This window comes from Notamacropus eugenii, chromosome 2 (assembly GCF_028372415.1).
Source record: "Notamacropus eugenii isolate mMacEug1 chromosome 2, mMacEug1.pri_v2, whole genome shotgun sequence".
Taxonomy (NCBI): Eukaryota; Metazoa; Chordata; class Mammalia; order Diprotodontia; family Macropodidae; genus Notamacropus; species Notamacropus eugenii.
Genome location: NC_092873.1, coordinates 411,291,689 through 411,313,830, shown reverse-complemented (window position 1 = coordinate 411,313,830; position 22,142 = coordinate 411,291,689). Strand labels below are relative to the sequence as shown.

At 37.6% G+C, this 22,142-nt stretch overlaps 1 protein-coding gene across 1 annotated transcript in view; it reads left to right on the top strand.

Moving 5' to 3' along the window:
- DNAH14 (dynein axonemal heavy chain 14) overlaps positions 1-22,142 on the top strand; it is a 404,178-nt gene that overhangs the window by 215,401 nt on the left and 166,635 nt on the right. The window contains exons 47-50 of the mRNA XM_072647720.1: positions 8,852-8,984; positions 11,062-11,123; positions 14,799-14,992; positions 18,684-18,812. Of these exons, the coding sequence (XP_072503821.1) occupies positions 8,852-8,984; positions 11,062-11,123; positions 14,799-14,992; positions 18,684-18,812 (518 nt within the window). The remainder of the gene's footprint in view (positions 1-8,851; positions 8,985-11,061; positions 11,124-14,798; positions 14,993-18,683; positions 18,813-22,142) is intronic.

Genomic DNA, 22,142 nt, shown 5'->3' with positions numbered 1-22,142 from the left:
TAAATTTCTATATCCCATTCCCTGTATTTCTTATTTCCTGATTATATGCAATAAAAATTCTCAACATTCGTTGCTAATACTTTGAATTACATCTTCTCTCCCTCCCCCCTCCCTCCCCAACCCCACAGAGAAGGCAAGCAATTAAATACAGACTAAATATGTGTTGTTTTGCAAAAGACTTCCACAATAATCATGTTGTGTAATACTAATTATATTGCCCTCTGTCCTACTCTATCCTCCCTTATTTTTCCCCCTCAACTGACCTTGTCCCTTCTCGAAAGTGTTTACTTCTAGTTACTCCCTTATCTCATTTGCTCTTCCTTCTATCATTCCCCTCACTCCACCTGCCACCTCCTCCTCTACTTTCCTGTGATGTGATATAGATTGTTATATCAAATTTGTGAGTATATTATTCCCTCCTTCAGCCATATGTGGAGAGAGCTTCATTTTCCCCCTCTCCCCTTCTCCCTTTACTCCTCCAATGGATAAGATTTTTCTTATCTCTTTTATGAGTTATAGCCTGTCCAGTTCCATTTCTCCCTTTCTCCTCCCAGTATTTTCCTCACTCAGCCCTTAATTTTTATTTTATTTTATTTTGTGTGTGTGTGGATATCATCTCTTCTGATTCAACACACCCTCTACTCTCTGTCTATATATGTGTATGTTTGTGTGTATGTACAATCTCTCCATCTACCCAAATACTGAGAAAAGATTCAAGAGTTATAAATATTTTCTTTCCATGTAGTAATGTAAACAGTTCAGCTTTAGAGAGTCTTTTATGGTTTTTCTTTCCTGTTTACCTTTTCATGCTTCTCTTGATTCTTGTAATATAAAGTCAATTTTCTATACAAATTTGGTCTTTTCCTCAATATGAATGATTGAAAGTCCTCTATATCATTGAATGACCATTTATTCCCTTGAAGTATTATACTCAGATTTGCTGGGGTAAGTGATTCTTGGTTTCAATCCCAGTTCCTTTGACCTCTGAAATATCCCATTCCAAGCCCTTTGATTCCCTAATGTTGAAGCTGCAAGATCCTGTGTTATCTTGATTGTATTTCCACAATACTCAAATTGTTTCTTTCTAGCTGCTTACAATATTTTCTCCTTGATCTGAGAACTCTGAAATGTGGCCACAATATTCCTAGGAGTTTCTCTGTTCAGGTCTCTTTCAGGAGGTGATGGGTGGATTCTTTCAATATTTATTTTGCCCTCTGGTTCTAGAATATCAGGGCAGTTTTCCTTGATAATTTCATGGAAGATAATGTCTAGGCTCTTTTTTTGATCATGGCTCTGAGGTAGTCCCATAATTTTTAAATTATTTTCCTAGATCTATTTTCTAGGTCACTTGTTTTTCCAATGAGATGTTTCACATTGTCTTCTATTTTTTCAAATTTTGGGTTTTGTTTACTAACTGTTTGATTTAACTCATAGTCATTCATTTCCCTGAACTCAATTCTCTCTTTCAACGAATCATTTTGTTCAATGAGCTTTTGGACTCTCTCCTCCACTTGGCTCATTTTGCTTTTTAAAGCCTCCTTCTCCTCATTGGCTTTTTGGACTTCTTTTTCCAGTTGAGTTATCCTCTTTTTAAAGCTGTTATTTTCTTCAGCATTTTTTTTGTTCTCCTTTAGTAAGCTGCTAACTCGTTTTTCAAGCTCTTCTATTGCCTGAGGTCAGTTTAAGTTCCCTATGGAGGCTCTGGAGGCAGAGGCATTGACTTCCTCTGACAGTATGTCTTGTTCTTGCTCATCCGAAAGGATGGAGGTAGACATCTGTTCCCCAAGAAAGTAAACTTCTATGGTCTTATTTTTTTTCCCTTTTTTTGGGCATTTTCTCAACCAGTTACTTGACTTCTGAGTTTCCTCTCCACAACCACCTCACCTCCAGTTCCAACAAACCAGCACTGGGGGCTGAGATTCAGATGAGCTGCTCCAGTCCCTCAGAGGTTTTAGGTGGGGGCAGGGCCTCTATTCAGTGTGAGATTAAAATCAGCTGCTCAGGTGGGGGCAGGGCCACAACACAGGGCTCAGTTCCCTCAGGGGCTTCAACAATGGATGCAGGCTACTGCCTGCTTTGGGATCCCTTGTCTGCTGCTGCCTCCACTGCTGCCACCTGAAGAGGCCTGAGTTATGGAGATACCCTGCTCCCTTCTTGGCCAGCCAAAAAACCCTCTCACTGACCTTTAGCACCTATGGGTTGAGGGATCTCTGCTGCTGCTGGAGATTCTATCCCTGAAGCCTGCTCTGTTCTGTTCCTCCAAGTGCTGAGTGGCCAAGGCTGAGCTGGGCTCTGCTCCACGTTGGGTGCAATAGACCTTTCCCATCAGTCTTTCAGGTCACTCTAGGTGAGAAATCTCCTCCATTCCATTGTTCTGTGGCTTCTGCTGCTCTAGAATTTGTTGAGAGTTCTTCTTTACCGGTATTTTACGGGCTGTGGGGTAAGAGCTAGTGTTTGTGTCTTTCTATTGCACCATCTTGGCTCCACCTCCCGCATATGATTTTTCAAGACCCATTAATATTTCATTTATCTTTGCCAGAGAATGAGTATAAATGACTGATACATGCATATTTGTCATATATGCATTTGAATAATCATAATGTTCCACTTTAATAATCAAAAATTCTAAAATCCCTACTCTCCTTGTTCCCTATCCTTCTAAATCTATTCTTTGTCTTTACTAGGACCTCCAATCCCTCCATCCTCTGGACTTGTCCAGGCCATCACTGTACTCTAGCCTAACTTTCCTCCCTTCTCTGCCTTGAAGTTATCATTCATCTCTATACTATTGGTGCTCATTCAGCCCTGGATTACTTCTGCCATCTGCCTCCTTCATTCCCACTCATGTGCCCCCAAATGGAGCTGGAGGAAATGCAACCATGTTCATGGAGGTACTCTACAAATTTGTATCATCTCATCCAACTGAACTTTCACCGTAGCAAAACAACCCTTTTACTTCTCCCTAATTGATTATATATTCCAAGTACCATAGAGGCAGCTCTCTTTAAATATCCTTTCTAGAATTTTCTCAAGAACTGAAGTCAAGATCAGTGGCTTATATTTTGCAGCCCTCATCTAATCTCTGGTTTTCCATAACCTTTCAAATATCATTGACAGTAGCTAAGAAATCCTATCATTCCTGTCTTCCAGGGTCTCAGGATGTAGGTCACCAGGGAGAGATTATTGGAATTCATCCCAGATGGCAAGGTGCTCTCTTAATATCACCTTATTTATCTTAGGTAACAATTCCCTGTTAATTATTTTTCTACCAACATTTCCAATGCAAAGACATTTTCCTCTACAGAAAAGAAAAAAAAACACAGAAACAACAGGACTAAGAACCTGTTCTTTCTAGTTTCACTTATCTTCTTCCCATTATTCCCAAAGTCTTCATCCTTTCTTTAATCTTTCTCTCAAATAGCTTTTAAAAACCCTCTTTGCTGTCCTCTGCTTCCTTTGCCAGCCTCAGCTCGTTGTGAGCTTTAGCATATCTAAGGCTGTTTTTGTAGGACCTTGCAACGTTCATATTCATCTGTACATGTCTTCAGATTCTGGTTTAGTTGTCAAATTGCCTATATATTCATATTAGTCTCTTCAAACCAGTCCCATTTTTCTTCTTCTCTGTGTCTATAGAATTTCCTTCTTATGCATCTCCCTTCCCAACTGATTTTTACTCAGTTTTACCAAAACCTAGGTTCCACATCAGCCTATGCCAAGATTATCTCTTCTTCTCTCACAAAGTATAGGATGAAAATGTCACTTCATCTCAAAGGTTCCATCATTCTCACCTTAGCAATTGATTCTTCCCTGTTAATAAGAACAAAATCCAGAAAAGAATTTCTCCTTACTAGTTCCTCAAGATTAATTGGCCCTTCTATAAATTACTAGTTGCTCTGCTTTTGGAAGAAAGAGTTCCATCAGGTTTCTGATAAGTGAAATTCCCTGTCACTACTATTCCATACCTCTGTACCTGATTTGCAATCAGTTTCTCATCAGTTTCTTCATCTATTTGTTTTTTCCAAGAGTTTTTCAAACTCTTCTTTCAATGATGAAATTGCTTCTATTTCTCCTGCCTCTGACCTCTGGATCTTGGATTTCCTCACATTTACTCACCTTCTTAATATGAAATGCCAACCCAATTGTCCCCTGCCTTTTTACCTATCCTGTTTCTTCTGAATAAGATGTACTCCTCCAGAACAATATTTCAGGCATGAGTTTCATTCCACTAAGTTTCAGTGTGATATCCACAAGGTTATATTGAGACCTTCACTTCTTCTTATTTGTTGCCTAAACTTTTGGCATTTGTGTATAGAAGCTTGAAGTCATAGAACCCATTACCAACTATTCTCTCCTTTTGAACTTCCCTAATTCTATTAAGGGCACCACCATCATCCTAGTCACCCAGGTTCCCAACTCAGGCTTTCTATTCCATTTCTCACTTTTTGCAAACATATATACCCTGTTCTCAATTCTTGATCTCTGCAACGTCTTTTACATTTTTCACCTTTTTTGTGCTCCTTCTCCAGCTCATTTTATAGATGAGGAAACTGAGGCAAGCAAGGTTAAGTTACTTTCCCAGTCATATAGCTAGTAAGTGTCTGAGACCAGATTTGAACTCACAAAAATGAGTCTTTCTGACTCCAAGCCTGGCAATCCATCCACTGTGATACCTAGCTGCCCTTCTACATAGTAGATACTTAATAAATGTTTGTTGAATGTTTGATTTGATAAAGCAAAGAAGTACATAATACATTTTGAAATATTTCTATTAACACTTACAACTTTAATGTCATGATATACATATCTTTCCTCCCCTTCTTGTCTAAGCTTCTTGAGAAAGCCATCTATAATTATCACTTCTACTTTCTTTTCTCTCCCTTCTAAATCCTCTGCAGTCTAGTCTCTGACCCAATTATGCAATTGAAATTGTTCCCTCCAAAGACACGAGTGATCTAAATCTAATAGCTTTTTCTCAGTCTTCATCTTTCTTGACCTTTCTGCAGTCTTTGACACCCTTTGGACCACTCTCTTTTCCTGGATCCCCTTTCCCCTCTAGGTTTTTTGTGATATTGTTCTCTTCCTTTTCTTCCTACCTGTTTTACCACTCCTTTCAGTTTCTTTTTCTGTATCTTTGTCCATATCATGAACACTAACCTTGGATGTCTCCCCATGGGTCTGTGCAGAGCGCTCTTCTCTTCTCCCTCCTTACTGTTTTGCTTGGTGATCTCATCAGCTCCCATGTCTATCCAAATGATTCTCAGACCTGCTTATTCAGCCCTAACCTCTCTCCTGATCTCCAGTCTTACATCTCCAACTGCCTAATGGATCATCTCAATTGGATGTCTTTGGACATCTTAACTCAGCATTCAAAAACTAGACTCATTTTCTTTTTCCCTAAACCCTCACTTCCTTCTATTTTTCTTATTAATGTCAAGGCCACTACCATGCTCCCAGTCACCCATGTTCTCAACGTAAGTATCATCCTTGACTCCTACCTCACACTCCATACATCCAGTCTATTGCCAAGTCCTGTCATTTCTACACTCACAATATGTCTTTTATATGCTGCCTTCTCTCATATAGCTTCCACTCTAGTACAAGCCAACATCATTGCATTTCTGGACCATTACAGTAATCTTCTGGTTGATCTCCTTGCTACAAGACAATCCCTACTCCAAATCATCAATTGCTTAGTTTTTCTTAAGTACAAGAGTGTCCATATCATTGCCCCAACTCAATAAACCAACCATAACAGAATATGTAAACACAGTTTTAGAGGGCATGGGAAAAAGCAAAAAACATTGGAGTAAATGTCTGCTGTCTCAAGTGGCAAGAGGAGAAGTTGGAAACAGCCACTGTGAATTCAGTACCTATCCTCTCAAATGGAAAGTAAGCAAACAGTAATGACTCAAATACCCATTCTGACCAATGAAAGTGCGAATAGCTGCAGTTCCAAGGCTAACCTCTTGGAGCCCCCATCTCTGCACTCCAAGTCCAGTGGCCAGTCCATCTTCTCACTGGCTCAAAAAATATATTCCTGCCACTCCTGCTGCTGCTGTCCCTGTTACTCTTTATATCATCTGTCCCCACAAGAATTTCCTTGTCTCTTCCTTGACTAGCACTGTTTTTTTGAAAACTACATCAACCAAAAACATGTACAACTAAGCACAAAATGATTCTTCTTGCCAGAAGAAGTCTATAAAGCCAACAACACCTAGACAATTGTAACAATTTCCTAATTAATGTCCCTGCTTGTATTTTCTCTCCAAATAGCTACCAAAGTGATTTTCCTGATGGGCAGATAGAATCTCGTTATTCCTCTACTCAAATAAACAATTATGGTTCCTTATTGCCTCTAAGATATAAACTCTTCTTGGTTTTTAAAGCCCTTGCCAACCTGTCTCCAACCCATCCTTCCAAACTTATATATTATTTCATCTCCTGCATTCTCCAGCCAGCCAGACTGGCAGTCTTGTTGTTTCTTATACATAATACGCCTTCTCTCATCTCTTTGCTTTTACACTGGCTATTCCCAAGCCCAAAGTATACTCCCACCTTACTTCAATCTCTTAGAATCCCTTGTTTCTTCAAAACTTATCTCAAACGACATCTTCTATGTAAAGCCCCTCCTAATCACCTAACTACAAATATACCCCAACCCCAAAAAAATCACTTTAAATTTATTTTAATTAAGAATTAATTAGGAAGTACTTTCTTAGTATTTTCAGAAATGGGACCACAAGATTTTGTCTGCTTCCCTGACATTATAGTCCATATGACTGATGATCCTATGCTTCTTTTGTCTCCCTTGCTGTTAACTTTCACTTCTCAGTATTTTAGATCCTGGCTCTCCATTCCTCTTTTACTATTTCCAATGTGCTATTCATTAGAAGCTGGAGGAGAGCTAATAGCCAAGCTTAATTTTGCATACAATTCTCAGTCTCCCTCCTAACTGGGAGTGAGCATATACTCTCCTGCTATCTAGAACTGTAATTTTCCTCACAGATGAATCACTATACCTAGATGATTGAGGTGCTAGATACCTGGCATCCCCAATGGACTTGTACATAGCACATGCTTTGGTGCTATTTTCCCAAACTTACCTTTGCAATGGCAGATCAAGGTTCCCATGCCTCCTCTCAGATTTCTAAGAATAGCCCTTGGAAGTTGGGAGGACATTTGGGAGGTTGGGAGGAGCCTAGTGCTATGGTTTACCTAGTCCCCATTAGTGTGATCTTCCCGCCCCCATGATAGCAGTTAGTAACAAATAGTCAGCTAGACTTAATTAGTTTTTAGAAAGAAATATTTACTGAGAGGATATAGTAAGAAGAGTTGGCATAAAACATCATCCCCAAATCAATATCTGTGATCCTCTCCCACAAGGACATGTGGAATACAATGAAAAAGTGTGTTCAAGCATAGAGCACATGTGGCATAGATGATAACCCACAGTCCCTGGTTTCTGAAAGTCCTTTCCTCCCCTTCCCAGAGTACTCGTAAAGTTCCCATTTCACAGGGTAGAACCTTTCCGCTTTACTCTTTGGAGAGCCTGGAAGCTGCCTTTCCTCAATGTATCTAGATTGTTCTTGGATCTCAGTGCAGACCTTGCTACCTATTCCTGTTCTTCTGGGGTTTCTACTAGACTACAAAATGTGTCCTAGGGGATCCTCTGGGTCTTTTTAAGCCCACAAGATCTTGCTCTGGTCCAGAGGGTGGGAAAGAGATCAAGACAAAGACCCAGACCCCTCTCCTCCCAGGTGATTATTTCTCAGGAGCCAGGATAGAGCCTTCCACTTCTAAGCTGCCAATCAAGGAAATCTCTAGCTTCCAAACTGGATTGCTGTTTTGTAGATGACACAGAGGGCATGAGTAAATTTTCTTGTCCAATACCAATAAACTCACTATACTATTTCATCAAAGGGCTTTGAAGGACTTGTAAACTGATCAAAAGACTTTTTTACACTTAGAAGCCTCTGATTGATTTGGTATCTGAGTTATCTGGGCCTTATCCATATCTGGTTCACACCTCTGATTTACCTGACAAGAGTATCAGCATATTTTCACTGCCTCAAGTTAAGAAGGTGGAGAAGGGGAGAAGAGTAAACAATTAACTCCATTTACCTCTTGTGATTGGTATTATTATACTAGTATTTTAGGACTCTTTGATCTAACTGTGCTTTGCTCACACCGTTGTCCTTCCCTTACATTTATGCCACATTAGCATGGTAACAAATATCCCTGCTCTTCCTTCCTTATAATGCTGATGTTTGTAGTGGATGAGATCATTTCTGAAAGCAGTCTAAGAAGTTAGAAGTACTGTATACAAAAGGTGTCACCATATTTTTTACTTTTAAATTATTCTGTTTAGAGTAAACAAAATTACTTTGGATTTGTCCACTAAAATCAAGGAACCTGGAAAATTTTGGCAAATTAACCTGAAATGAAAACAAGAGTTATAATTCCTCACCTATTCTCTCATAAGTGGTTCAAATAGTTTTGAGGATTCATGTTAAGCCCCTAATCTTAACCATCTTAATCACTGTACCATAGAAAACAGAAAAGATTAGATATGAGTCGTGCTATAATGAAGGCAAGAAATGTCCTTCACATGGAGTTGAGGTACCAAAAATAGCTAAAAGATACCTCCACTCTCTCCAGCTTTCCATGCTATCCCCTAAGAGAAGGGTAAACAATTTTATATTCTTGCCTTGAGCATAAAAATTAGATCATTTTGACTGTTGAGTATTCATTGTTAAATTAACTTAAAATAATGTGAAATTTCTAAAAAATCTATTTGGTCATTTTCTTAGCTTAAAAAAACTAGCTCATCATACTTTTCTTTTTCTTTTAGGAGAGTCTGGTGTTGGGAAGACTGCTGTCATTAACCAAATGCTTGAGAAACTTCAAGGCCCAGAGGGATTACAGATAAAACTTGGAACTATTTTAGGAAACGTGTTTTTGTATAAGGGAATTAAAAAATTAAGGTGTTGTATATGTTAAACTCTAACCTTGTTTATCTTGCCAAAAAAAAAATATGTGTATGAAAATCCATGTTGGCTAAAACAGAGGGGTTGTTTTTTACAAAAAATGTTCATAGTTGGACCCCTTTAAATTATAAGCTTCTCTAATATATTTAAAATATGATTTAATTTATGAAAATTTATTTTACATTCATCTTTTGAGAGATGCATGTGTTATATAAAATAAGGTACATCGCTGAGTTTCATTTATATTTACTCATGACTATAGGAATAATAAAATTTTAGGCCTGGAAGGGAAACTGAGGCTCTGTGAGGTTAAGTAACTTGATCAAGGTTACATAGCTAGTACGTTAAAGAGCCAGTGCATACAATTAGGTTTAAAATACTATTTAGTCTTATTGTGCACATACTATTTACACATGCTTGCATAAGCACTCATAGTATGTAACATATAATAATGCCCTGTGATATAATGAATAATAGTGAGAAAACCCTACTTACTAGTTTCATACCTCTAAGGTCTACTATACAACTGTTCTACTGTTTCTTTGCTTCAAATGTCCTATCTGTAAAATAAGTACAATATATCCTTCTCATCTGGTTAGCAAGGATTTTGTGAAATTAATTTCCAGTTAGATGTACTGCGAATGAATGGGCTGTTATAAGGAAATGCAAGAACATCCAAAGCATCTTTCTGTGTCCCAGATGGGATAGGAAAAATTGGACACTGAGCAGAAAAGAGATATGACTTAAGTTGTTTTAGAATAAGAGAGAGAAGGAGCCTCTGCCTTGAAATGCTGACTGCTCCTATATAGCTACCTTTCTATAGGGTATCTGCTATGGTCATTTCAGGGTTAATTGGAGACTATTCAGAAGCTGAAATCTGACATGAATGGCTACCATGCCCCACCTCCAACAGGGGTCACTCTTCTGAGCTAACACTCCCTCTTCCTTATTTAGAAAGAAAAAATAGAGAGCAAATTTGTTGTTCTAAATTCTTCCAGTAGAAGAGTTTGACAGAAATCCTTCTTCACAAAGAATGTTCCTTAAATTAGATTCCTTTTATTCTCAAAAATGATACTGAAAATCAAGAGAAAAAGTTTTTTTTAATTTATACAAAAAAGAACCATGCGTATGTCCAGATGTATGAATATGTATGTATGTATGTATAGATATCATTTCTAAATTATTACAAATTACCAGTTAGTGAAGCTTTCATTGATAACAAGTTATTTTTAACGATATCATTGTAAAGAAAAATATTTACCATTTTCTTATATGAGTTAGAAACAAAATCATAGTCTCCAAAATCATAGTCTCCTGTTTTAATTATTTGGGTACATCTTTTAACAAGTTTGTTGTAAGTAATAATTTTTAAAATAGAAAAGCAATATGACATTTGCTAACCTTGGAGTCGAGAAGACCTGGATTCAAGTTCTTGGTCAAACGCTGGCTCTCTGACTAAGGGCCAGTCACTTACCCCCTCCAGGGATGTGGCAGAACTTGTTCTAAATAGTTTGTGAGGGTCACTATTAGATTTTCAGTGTGAGCATTTACACTTCAAAAGTCAGCAATCACTACAAATCAGGGCTTGATTTAGTGTTTTGTTGATGCTTTTAGACTTAAAAAAGAGTTGATAATACAAATTAAACTTTAAAAGGAACTTGTATACATTATTTTTGGGAGCACCTGGTTGTTAAACATTCCCAAGCATACCTCTGTAATGCTCTATAAACATTGATTGAGCTCCCCAGGAGCGCAGTAGGAGGATCAGGGAAGGAAGTCCTCAGCAGAGGGCTGGCCTGGTGACTTCAGGCTAATAATAATAATAACTACTGGCATTTATCTGGTGCCTTATATTATTTGAGCCTCTCCATACCCCTGTTTCACTGCCATTAAACAACTGACAAGGACTAACGATTTCAAGTTTATTCATTTTTGATGCATGTCTGTAGTGGAACTTTCCAACACGAGGCATTTCCCATATTGATGAAATGACAAATTTCGATCTTCTCCTCCCCTCTCCCAAAGAAGTTATTTAAATAAACTAATTCTGACTTTTTCCATTGGTTTTTAACAGCCTACAAGAGAATCTCAACTTGTTAATCATGGACAACTTTAAGTCACCACTTAAGGATTTAGGTATGTGTGGAAATTGGAGTAAAGGAAATAAATAGTAGCAGTCACTTCCCATCCTACTAAGGTGCAAATCATTTACCACTGGGAAAATGCAACCAACAAATACAGTTAGGATTTTAAATTATGATCAGTCAACATTGTATCACTGAAGTTTTCAGAAGACATTAAAATCTTCATGGTCATAAGTAATTATATTAATGCTTCAAAAAAAAAAAAACCGAACCCTACTCAGATTAACAAAATTCATTTTGGTCCTGTCTCCAAAGCCATGGTGAATGATTTGCGCAAAGGGAGATTATCCTTATTAATGAGGGGCTGTTTAAGGGTGCCATAGGTCTGGAGGCAATTGGAGATTTTTTTCTTAATGACTTCTAAGTATAAAGATCCGATGAACTTGTTTGGTAATCTATTGTAGTAAGAACATATTTCTTGGTACTAATGAAGAACTTACAGAGGTTTATTTTTAGTTCAATTTTAGGTAATTTTCCAGTACATATTTTCTTCACACATCTCACTCCTTCCACCACTGGGAAAACAAGAAACACAAAAGCGCTGTTACCAACATGTATAATCAAACAAAATAAATTCCTCCATTAACCATAATCCAAAATATGTGTGTGTGTATATACACAGAGATTGAGACATATATGTACGTATGCATACATACATGTGTATGTGGGAGAATATATATATATATGTGGAGAGCATATTTCATTCTGAGTCCTCTGGAATTGTGGTTGCTCATTGGGTTGGTCACAATTCCTAAGTCTTTTTAGTTGTTTGTCTTTACAATAGTGTTGTTATGATAGAAATTGTTCTTTGGATTCTGCTCACTTCGTATCACATCATTGTTCAGTCATGCCCAACTCTTTGTGACCCCATTTGGGGTTTTCTTGGCAAACGTACTGGCATGGTTTGCCGTTTCCTTCTCCAGTTCATTTTACAGAGGAGGAAACTGAGGTAAACAGGGTTAAGAGATTTCCCCAGGTTCACACAGCTAGTGAATGTCTGAGGCCAGATGTGAACACACAAAGGGGAGTTACTCAGCACCCTTACATGGTCTTGAATTGCATAAATACATACATTTTTGTACGTGGCTACTGTGTGACTTTGTTTCACTTCACTTCTTATTTGTTGCAAGACTTCTTTGTCCTCACCTCTGCCGCCCAGCTTCCCTATCTTCCTTCAGATTCCAGCTAAAATCCTACCATATACAAGAAACCTTCCAGAGTGCTTTGTAACCTTCATGCCTCCCCTCTGAAATTATCTCCAGTTCATCCTGTATGTATCCTGTTTGTACACAGTTGTTTACATTGACTCCACCACTAAACTCTGAGCTCCTTGTGAGCAGGGACTGTTTGTTGGCTTTTATTTGTATTTCTAGCACTGAGTCTCCTACATCTCTTTAATCCTCTGCTCTCTCAACTGAGGACTTTTGCATCTAACTTTACTGAGAAAATTGGGGCAATTCCCCATAAGCTCCCTCTCTAACCTTACCTTCATCTCAAAATCCTCTAATATACTCTACTCGATTTTTAAGGTTCTGTCAATAGGTGTCCCTTCTTCTTGCCAAGGCTAACTCTTCTACATGTGATCTTTCTTCTTCAACAGATTGAAACTTGTCATCCCCTCTGTCTCTTCCTCTGTTGGTTTCTTTCCTTCTGCCTCTAAACATACCCACGTTGCCTCCATCCTTAAAAAAAAAAACCCTTCACTAGAATCTAACCTTTCTACAAAATATCATTCTTTGTGCCTCCTTTTGTTAGCCAAATGCTTAGAAAAAGTTGTCCCACTCACCACCTTCACTCTCTCTCCTGAGCTCTTTGCCATCTTTAATCTGACATCCCCACTGACTGTCCTCTCCAGAGTTGCCATCAATCTCCTCATTGCCACAGCTGATGGTCTTCTTTCAGTCTTTATCCTTCTTGACCTCTCCATTTCATTTGTCATTGTTTGCCCCCCTTTTGTACTGAATACTGTTCTCTTCTTTGGACTTTTATGACATTATTCTCGCCCTGTTCCTCTACTTGTCTGACTATTCCCTCCCAGTCCCCTTTGTTGGATCATCATTCTTAAGTGCTCTCCAAGACTCTGGCATTCTTGTCTTCTCCCTCTACACTCTTTTTCTTAGGAACCACATCAGGTCTTCTGAGTTTGTTATTTTTATGCTGTTGACTTAATTCTATATATCTAGCCCCAGTTTAGGCCCAGAGCATCAGTCCTGATTCATCCCTGCTTATTAGATGTTTCAAAACAAATGTCCCATAAGCATATCCAATTCAGGGCACTCAAACTAGAACTCATCATTCTTTCCCCAAAACTCACCCCTCTTCCAAACTTCACTACTTCTGTCAAATGAACCCCAAGTTTTTATTTTCCTAGGCTTATAACCTCAATTTTCTTCTCTGTTCTGCATTCTTCTCTGCCATATCCTATTTTCCCAAATCTTGCCATTTCTGCACCTATAACATATCTTATATATGATGCCCTCTCTCTACTTACCCAACTTTATCCTGGACTATTGAAGAACTTCCTAGTTGACCCCCCTGCCTCAGATCTTTTCCTACACTTGTCCATCCTCATCATGGTTGCCAAAATGTTCTTTCTTAAGTAAATATGTGACCTTGTCACTCCCCTACTCAATAAATTAGTCCTTTCCTTTCCTTTCCTTTCCTTTCCTTTCCTTTCCTTTCCTTTCCTTTCCTGCCCTCTCCTTTCCTCTCCCCTCCTCTCCCCTCCTCTCCTCTCCTCTCCTCTGTCCTCTCCCAAAACCTTAAACCTACTACATTTTGAAACTTGGATTTCAAGGGGCCCCTACCAAGGGCTCCTGGACTCCCCAGCTTTACACTGATTATCAATACTAACTGTTGCTGTTTCCCTCCCAGCCTGATGACTTTGTTTTCTTGACTTCATTAAAGGGGCCATGCCCTGGCTACTTCTTAAACAGGGCTATTCAATGAGTGGATGTTGCCTTACCCTAAGTGAGTGCCTGCAAAGACCTTGGCCTAAAGGGCCCAAGGTCTCCCAGTGCATCCTGGGCCATCTCCAGTCATCCTGAGGAATATCATGTCACTGGATCCAGATGGCTCTGGAGGAGAAGTGAGGCTGGTGACCTGCACAGCCCTCCCTCACTCAAAACAATGTCAAGTGCAAGTCATATCATCATGTCTCTGATGGCCTGGTCTTCTTCAGCAGCGAAGGACAAACATGACAGGAACCACCAAACCTGACACATTGCCCCTCACCATATTTCCAATCTTACGTCCCTCTACTTCTCCCAATTTGTCTTCCAGGCAAACTTGTTAATTTCCCTTCATATGCCTTTGTTCATTCCAGATGCTGGCCTTGTCTTTCCACCTACTCCCATCTCTACCTATTGAAATCTTATCTTATAATCTTCAAGACCAAGTTCAAGTTTCATCTCCTCCATAAATTCTATCAATCCAAAATTATTTTTTCCTTTCTTAAACCTCATGTAAGAATTTGTTTGGGCCTCTCTTAAGCATTTATCATGCACCCATTTTCTATCAGAGTTTTTTCTCTGCATCTTATTTCCCCAAATAGGTTCTAAGCTCAGCGACTGCCAAAATTGTGCAATTTATCTAACATGCACTTAATCTGTTTTTGTCTGAAGAATAAAGATATTTCCTCAGAATTTCGATGTTTATTTGTGTCTAGCTTCCTTTAGACAAAAGTATTATTGGACCAAAGAGGAAGAAACTGAAGAAACTCAAACTAAACTGTCAAAAACCATTATTGTGTCCACAATAAAATTTAGTGCCAATACAACTGCTAGCAAAACTCAGGAGCTGATTCTTAAGAAATTAATACGGAAAGGTAAAAATGTTCATGGAGCTCCAAAACACAGCCGGGTAAGGATTCCCCCTCTCTCCTCCTCTATTGGATCGTATCAATGCTATTTAAGGACTAGAACTGCCGAAATCTTTTTTTTAATAATAGTAATAACAAGTAACATTTGCAGAGTAATTACTGTGCATTATGTACTGTGCTATAGGCTTTACAATTCCTTCCTTTGATCCTCACTACAACCCTGGTGGTGGGTGCTCTTATTATCCCCATTTTATAGATAAAGACACTCAGACAAACGAGCAATTTGCCCAGGGTCTCATAACTTGTAAGTGTTTGAGGCCAAATTTGAACTCAGGTTCAGAACTAAAGTCTGCTCTTCCTGACTCCGAGCCTCATATACTACCCACTGTGATGTCTAGTTGTTCCTAAAAATAAAAATGTTAGTATATAGAAAGTGGCCAAATAAAATCATTCCACATGATTCAGAACAACTCAGAGCATCATAAAATTCATTTAATAAAAAGTAAAAGGTTAAAAAAAAAGTGCAAAAAGCATAATGAAATGCACAGTGCACAGAACACTTGGTCTAGAGTAAGGACCATCTGAGTTCACGTCCTAGCTGTGTGACCCTGGTGAAGTCACTAACCTCTATTTGCCTCATCTGTGCAACAAGGATGATAATAATAGCACTCCTCTCCCAGGGTTGTTGTGAGAATCAAATGGGATTTTTGTTGTTGTTCAGATCTTTTAAAGTCTTTTCCGACTCTTTCATGACCTCATTTGGGGTTTTCTTGGCAAAGATACTGGAAAGGTTTGCCATGCCTTCTTCAGCTCACTTGACTGATGAGGAAACTGAGGGAAATGGGATCAAATGATTTCCCCAGGGTCACACAGTTAATAAGTGTCTAAGGCTGGATTTGAACTCGGGAAAATGAATCTTCCAGCACTCTATCCACCACATTATCTAGCTGCCCCTCAAATGAGGTAATACTTATAAAGACATTTTGCAAAGCATAAACTTCCATGTAAATGCTACCTGCTATCATCATTATTATTAAGAATCCCCATATCTAATGAGTAGACTGAGAATTTGGAATGAGAGTGTATGATGGAAGGGAAGGCTGTAAAATTAAAGATAGGTGTCAAGGTTGCCTCTGCTAATGCTTTTTTTTTTCACCACCCTTTTCCTCTTATAAATCTGACCAGTAGTAAGAAGCAAAGAGACTGGTGGTACCTGGATCCTTATTTAAATCTCAAAAAGTAGGCTTGTTATAACTTGAGAAACTCGTGCTTTCTGAGCATATGGTGGCAAAAATGTCAACTGATGCACCAAGGCAGGCCCAAGTGTGTCTGCCCCACCTCTGTCTTTAGAAAAACCCAGATCACTTGTAAAAATACTCCATGTTCTTGGAAGCAGAAGCATTTTATCCATAAGGTGATTGAATCTCCTCTGGCAGATGTGAGTCCCCTCCTTGTGCTGTCTGAAGCCAGCGGCAACCAAAATCATTACACAGTTACAACCAAGTACCATTTCTAGAGCCAGAACAGAAAAGAAAGTGAGTTTTTACAGAATTGGAGAAGAGTTTGTGAAATTGTGTCTCAGTATTCCATCCCTTTGTCATTTACAACTTAATTGAAGGTTCTAGGTATCTGGTGTGTAGCTGGGGCACAAATGACTAGTCCTTTGCACTTTGCACACAGTAAGCACTTGATAGCTATCTGTTGAATAAATAATATTGCTTTGTTACAGTTAGACAACTAAAGAGAACCATAACTAGTTCAGGGCAATGGCAATTTGTTTCAGGGCAACAAAATTTAGAGTACAAAAATTTGACATGATGTCTTCAATAGAGAAGCAACTGAGCTTAGCACTTACCTAGCAAACATAATTAGTTAAAATAATAAAGGCAGAAATAATTACTACTAATAATAATTTCTCTGCTGTAATATAATGTAATAGTGTAGCAATTCTCCTTCCTGTTCAACTGACTTGGTCTTAACATGTGTGTGTATATATATATTTTACTTAACCTTACAGAGTTACCTGGGACCCTGAGAGGTTGTTATTTTGTTCAGGGTCACAGGGACACAGTTATGTGTCAGTGTATATAGAATGTGGACTGGTTGTGCCAGAACCTCTAACACATAATCTATATGTACCTATGATCACAGGCAAGTCTTCCTGTCTTTAAGTCCAGTTCTCTCTTCACTACCCCATCTGAATTGGTAGAGGAATGCCCTCACCTGGGAGTTCTCTATCCCATTGAAATCACAGGTCCAGTTTTTTTTTAAGTGTTTTGTACTATTTTTCACATGACAAACAATAGTAATGTATTAAGGCCCAATTTCCTCCCATTGGGTGTTAAAATTCCTAGTTAATGGCTTTGTAGCTAAGTGGTCCATATTTAACAAGTAGTTCCATCCATGGGTAATACAGACTTTCTCAAGCTATTTGTCCTGGGACTTATTAATCATCCTATCCAAATAAAAGATGAATGGAGATTCTATTTATTTCTATCATTCAATATTTAGAAAATTTCAACTTTTACCAGTTGTATTTTAATAATAGTAATAACAATAGCTACTATAATGGTGCTTTAAGGTTTGCAGAGTTCTTTACATGTATCATCCCACTTAATCCTCCCAACAACCCTGGGAAGTAGTGACTATTATTATTTTCATTTTACAAATGAAGAAACTGAGGCTCAGAGAGGATAAGTAGATAAGAGAATAAGGTCTGAAGTCAGGTCTTCCTGACTCCAAGTCCAACATGACATTCACTACACCTCACAGCTCAGTGAAGCCTCCCAACTCTACTGAGTGTGGCCCAGATACACATTAAAATTTAATTGGGAAATGGCTAACAAAATAAATTAGAATACAGTAAAATATAGGTAATATTAATTTGTGTTTTTCTAAGTCAATATGCAACCTACAGAAATCTGTTTCTATTTAAGTTTGATATCACTGTACTGAGATAAATGAAAAACCTGAGAGACAAAGTTTCTGGGTAATTAATAATCAATTTACTAATTAGGCTAGCAGATAATTAATAAATTGATGATCCATGGTTTCTCTGTAACCAAAGGTACCTAATGAAGACACTAAATGACTTAAATATTTTTAGAAAAGGGAATGCACCTAGATTAGATTCTGTTTACACTCTAAACAAAAGTTAGGTCTTCTAGTCAGATGATGTCTAGGCCAAGATCAAGGAACAGGGGAAAAGAATCTGCAACCTTGTGGCCATCTAAGTCCTCAAGTGTGGCCCTTTGACTGAATTCAAACTTCACAGAACAAATCCCCTTAATAAAAGGATTGTTGTGTAAAACTTGGACTCAGTCAAAAGGTTGTACCCAAGGACTTAGAAGGCCACATGTGACCCAAGGTTACAGGTTCTCCACCCTAGGTAATCTGATCTATCAGCAAGGTCCTTCACAAGCTGACTGACTGGCCTACAGGGGCTGGTCCTTGAATAAGGAAATAGAAAAAAAAAACCTTAATCCTAATTTAAAAATTGGTTATTAATATAATAGAAAAATAACAATTTCTTTCAGAACTACTAGACCTAGCTGCCATTTTCTTTCTCTGTAGGAAAGTACAGAGAATCCAAGCCAATTGCTTTTATTTTTAATGAATAACCTAAAGTCTTATTTGTAATTATGGTATACTTAATTGTCACAATTATTTAATAATTTAAAGGAATGTAAGCATATAATGACTATTACATTTGTTTACTTTTTTTTCCCAAAGGTGATAGTATTTATTGATGATCTGAATTCACCAGTGCCAGAGGAATATGGGGCACAACCACCCCTGGAATTGATCAGACAATTATTAGATTTAGAAGGGTTTTATAATACCGAACAACTTGCATGGAAGGTATAAGTCATTTTTGAGTTTTGTTTACCATAAAATATTACTATTTAATGAGTTAAATATTTGTAACTATTTTTAATAAAATAAAGATTTTAGATAGTTCAGCTCTGAAATACCCAGATGTTGCACGTGTATACTGTACACAGTTTTTTCGCAAACTCAGAAGATTCAAGATTGGCCATGCTGATTAATTTTGCAAATTAAGCAAATCTATTACTCCAGGATCTGAAAGCAAATAACCAGACTAAATGAAAACAGGTTGTGAGCAAATTAAAATTTTATTTAAAACTGAATGAATATACATTTACCTCTCTGCTATAATACTGGCTATTTTGTTCTCTAAATTAACTAATGGCAATTTTTGTCCAATGCATCTTTTATCATATTGTGGAATGCCTGACAAAAATGTGGCATAATGGATTTTTTTTAAATCAATATATTTACAACTTTTCAAAGTCATCAATCTAGAATTTTTAGTGGTCAATACTGCAAAATGAAAACACTTTCCAAACAGGAATTTCTCTGTGAAATAACTTTTATTATCTCTAAACAGATCATAAATCATTTAGAAGAAATAAGATTCAAATACCACTTGTGTTTCCAGTTTCATATATATGTATCTGAATTTAATTTTGGTAAATGGTATTTCATTTCAAAGCCCTCTGTGTTATATTTCAGAATTCTTACTTACCAAAGATAGTCCTTTCCCCAAGTCTTTGTCACATGCTCCCTTAAAAGCAATTCAATAAATTCTACCACCTTGTTTTCTTTGAGGAACTAAAATACAAAGTCTCAAACAACATTTATCAAATTCTTTTTACATGCCAGGCACTTTGCTGAGCCCTGGGAATACATATTAACAGCCTCTGATATCAGAGAGCTCATATTATAATGGAATGAAACACTATGTATACTAATAACTATTCACAAAAATCTGCCCCAAATGAACACAAGTTATGATGAAATGAAGAGCACTTGTAGCCAAGGGGATCAGGAAAGATTTTGGGTAGAAGATAGCTCTTGTACTGAGCATAATTACTAGTGAACAAGGATACTGACATTTGGCATTACAAGACAATTCGCAAGGCCCAAAATAAAGAATAATGGGAACAATTAGTCAAGAACTTACTAAAGTCCTCCAATCTAAGTCAGTGTTTACCTTGACATGTGGTGACTTCAATGTAAGAGCACACAAGGAGGTCTCTCTACTTGCACTTATTATGAGCACTGCTTACTTACACTTATTAATGAGGCAGGATGACACAATGGTCAGAGAATTGGTTTTAAAATTAAGAAGACCTGGCCACAAGTCTGACCCCTAACACATACTGACTTTGTGACCCTGGGCAAATTTTGGTTAAAGCTATGTTGGGAAATAAGGTTCAGGATCAAAAAAATGAAAGAGATAAAAAACTTGTGGATTACTCAGGAGCTTCAGGTCTATTCATCATTAATATGGTCTTCACACACGTAAAAAAATGCAAATGCAAAGCATTAGAAATGTCAAGCACCAAATGACAACACTTTAAAATGGAACTGATTATATTATAAGAGCCTGGAAGTAATCAAACGGTTATAGACACAGCAGTCATGAAGAATCACACCCTCTCAAAGTGAGAAGGGAAGTCTACAGCATACCTGGTGAGTTGACATCCAGTTTTTGAAGACTGCCAGTGACTGTCAATCCACTATCTCACAAGGTGACCCATCCTAACTTTAGACAGCTCTAATTGTCAGGAACATTTTTTTTTATATCAAGCCTAAATTTATCTCTTTACAACTTTCATCCATTGCTCCTATTTCTTTCTTGAGACAAACAGTACAAGTAATTAACTCTTCTACCTATCAATTCTTCAAATTCTGGATGACAGTTATTGTGCCCTGAAGTCTTTTCTTTTCCCTATGAATCATCCCCAATTGCTCCAGCTGATCTTCATATGTGAACTTGAAACCCTTCACCATATAGGTTTCTCCACTCTGGGTACTCTCCAGCCTATGTAGTTTATCAAAATGTAGCACACAGAACTTGAAATGCAGAATTTGAGAGTTGAAAGGGCCTTCAGAAGCCATTTACAAAAGGAATCCCCATTACACAATAGTTGACAAGTGATTAGAACAGTACTCCAGGTAAAATCTAACCAGAAAGCATAGCCAGATTATCACTTATCCATAGACCCAAGGCTCTCATCTAATGAGAATCAAGGCTGCATTAGTCTTTTTAATTGTTGTTTCACTGTTAACTCAACTGTATAGTAAATTAAAACCTCTCACATTTTCTCAAATAAATTCTTGCCTGCCCTTACCATCTCTACTTCTGACTTTCTTTATACTTACAATGTATAAAGCTTTAGCTTATCCCTATTAAATTTTATCTTATTAGATTTCGTCCAATGTTTTAGCCTGTAAGTATCTTTTGGGACTTGACTCTGTCATCCAATGTGTTAGGTATTCCTCCATGGTTTGTGTCATCTACATATTTGTTAAGGATTTCATCTATGCCTTTTTTCCAAGTCATTAAGAGAAAAGTGTTAAACAGTACAGAGCCAAGCAAAGATCCCTGGGTCACTCTGCTGGAGATCTCCTTCCAAACTGACATTGAATCATTAAGGACTACTCTTTGGTACATCTGTTCAACCAGTTATGAATCCATCTATTGTCTAACCCATATTTCTCTATATTTTCCACAATAACAGCATGAAAAACTTTGTCAAATTCGTTAAGTCTAAGTAAACTGTATTTGCCACATTTCTCTGATCTACTAGTTTAATACATGTCAAAAAAAAAAAAAGACACATTTGGTTAGTTCAGTGAAGCCATGTTAAGATCACTATTCACCTTTCTAGATGTTAACTAATTATACCTTTATTTTTTTCATTCAGATCATTGATTTCATAAGTTTTGGAAACTCCCAATGACATTGGCCCTCTATAAATCAACAACTCATCTGTAACTTAAAGTTTTAGAAAGATGTCTGGAGTACTACTAAGATGTTAAGTGATTATCCATGGCTGCCCAACTATTATTTGCATTACAGGCTAGATTTTAACCAGGTTTTCTTACCTCCATGACCAATCCTCTGTTCAATATATACTGTCTTTAATAATACTTCTAGAATTTTGTTATATATAGAAGCAACCAGCCTAATATAATAGAACAAACACTGAACTGAGAGGCAGAGCATCTGCATTTTCAAATCCCAGTCCAGCCACTTCCTGTGTGACCTTGGGCAAATTATTTCTGAGCCTCATTTTTCTTTTCTATAAAATGAGAGAATTGGACCAGATTATCTCTAAGATCTATTCTCAGTCTTTGGTCCTATTAAGGATCCTGTAT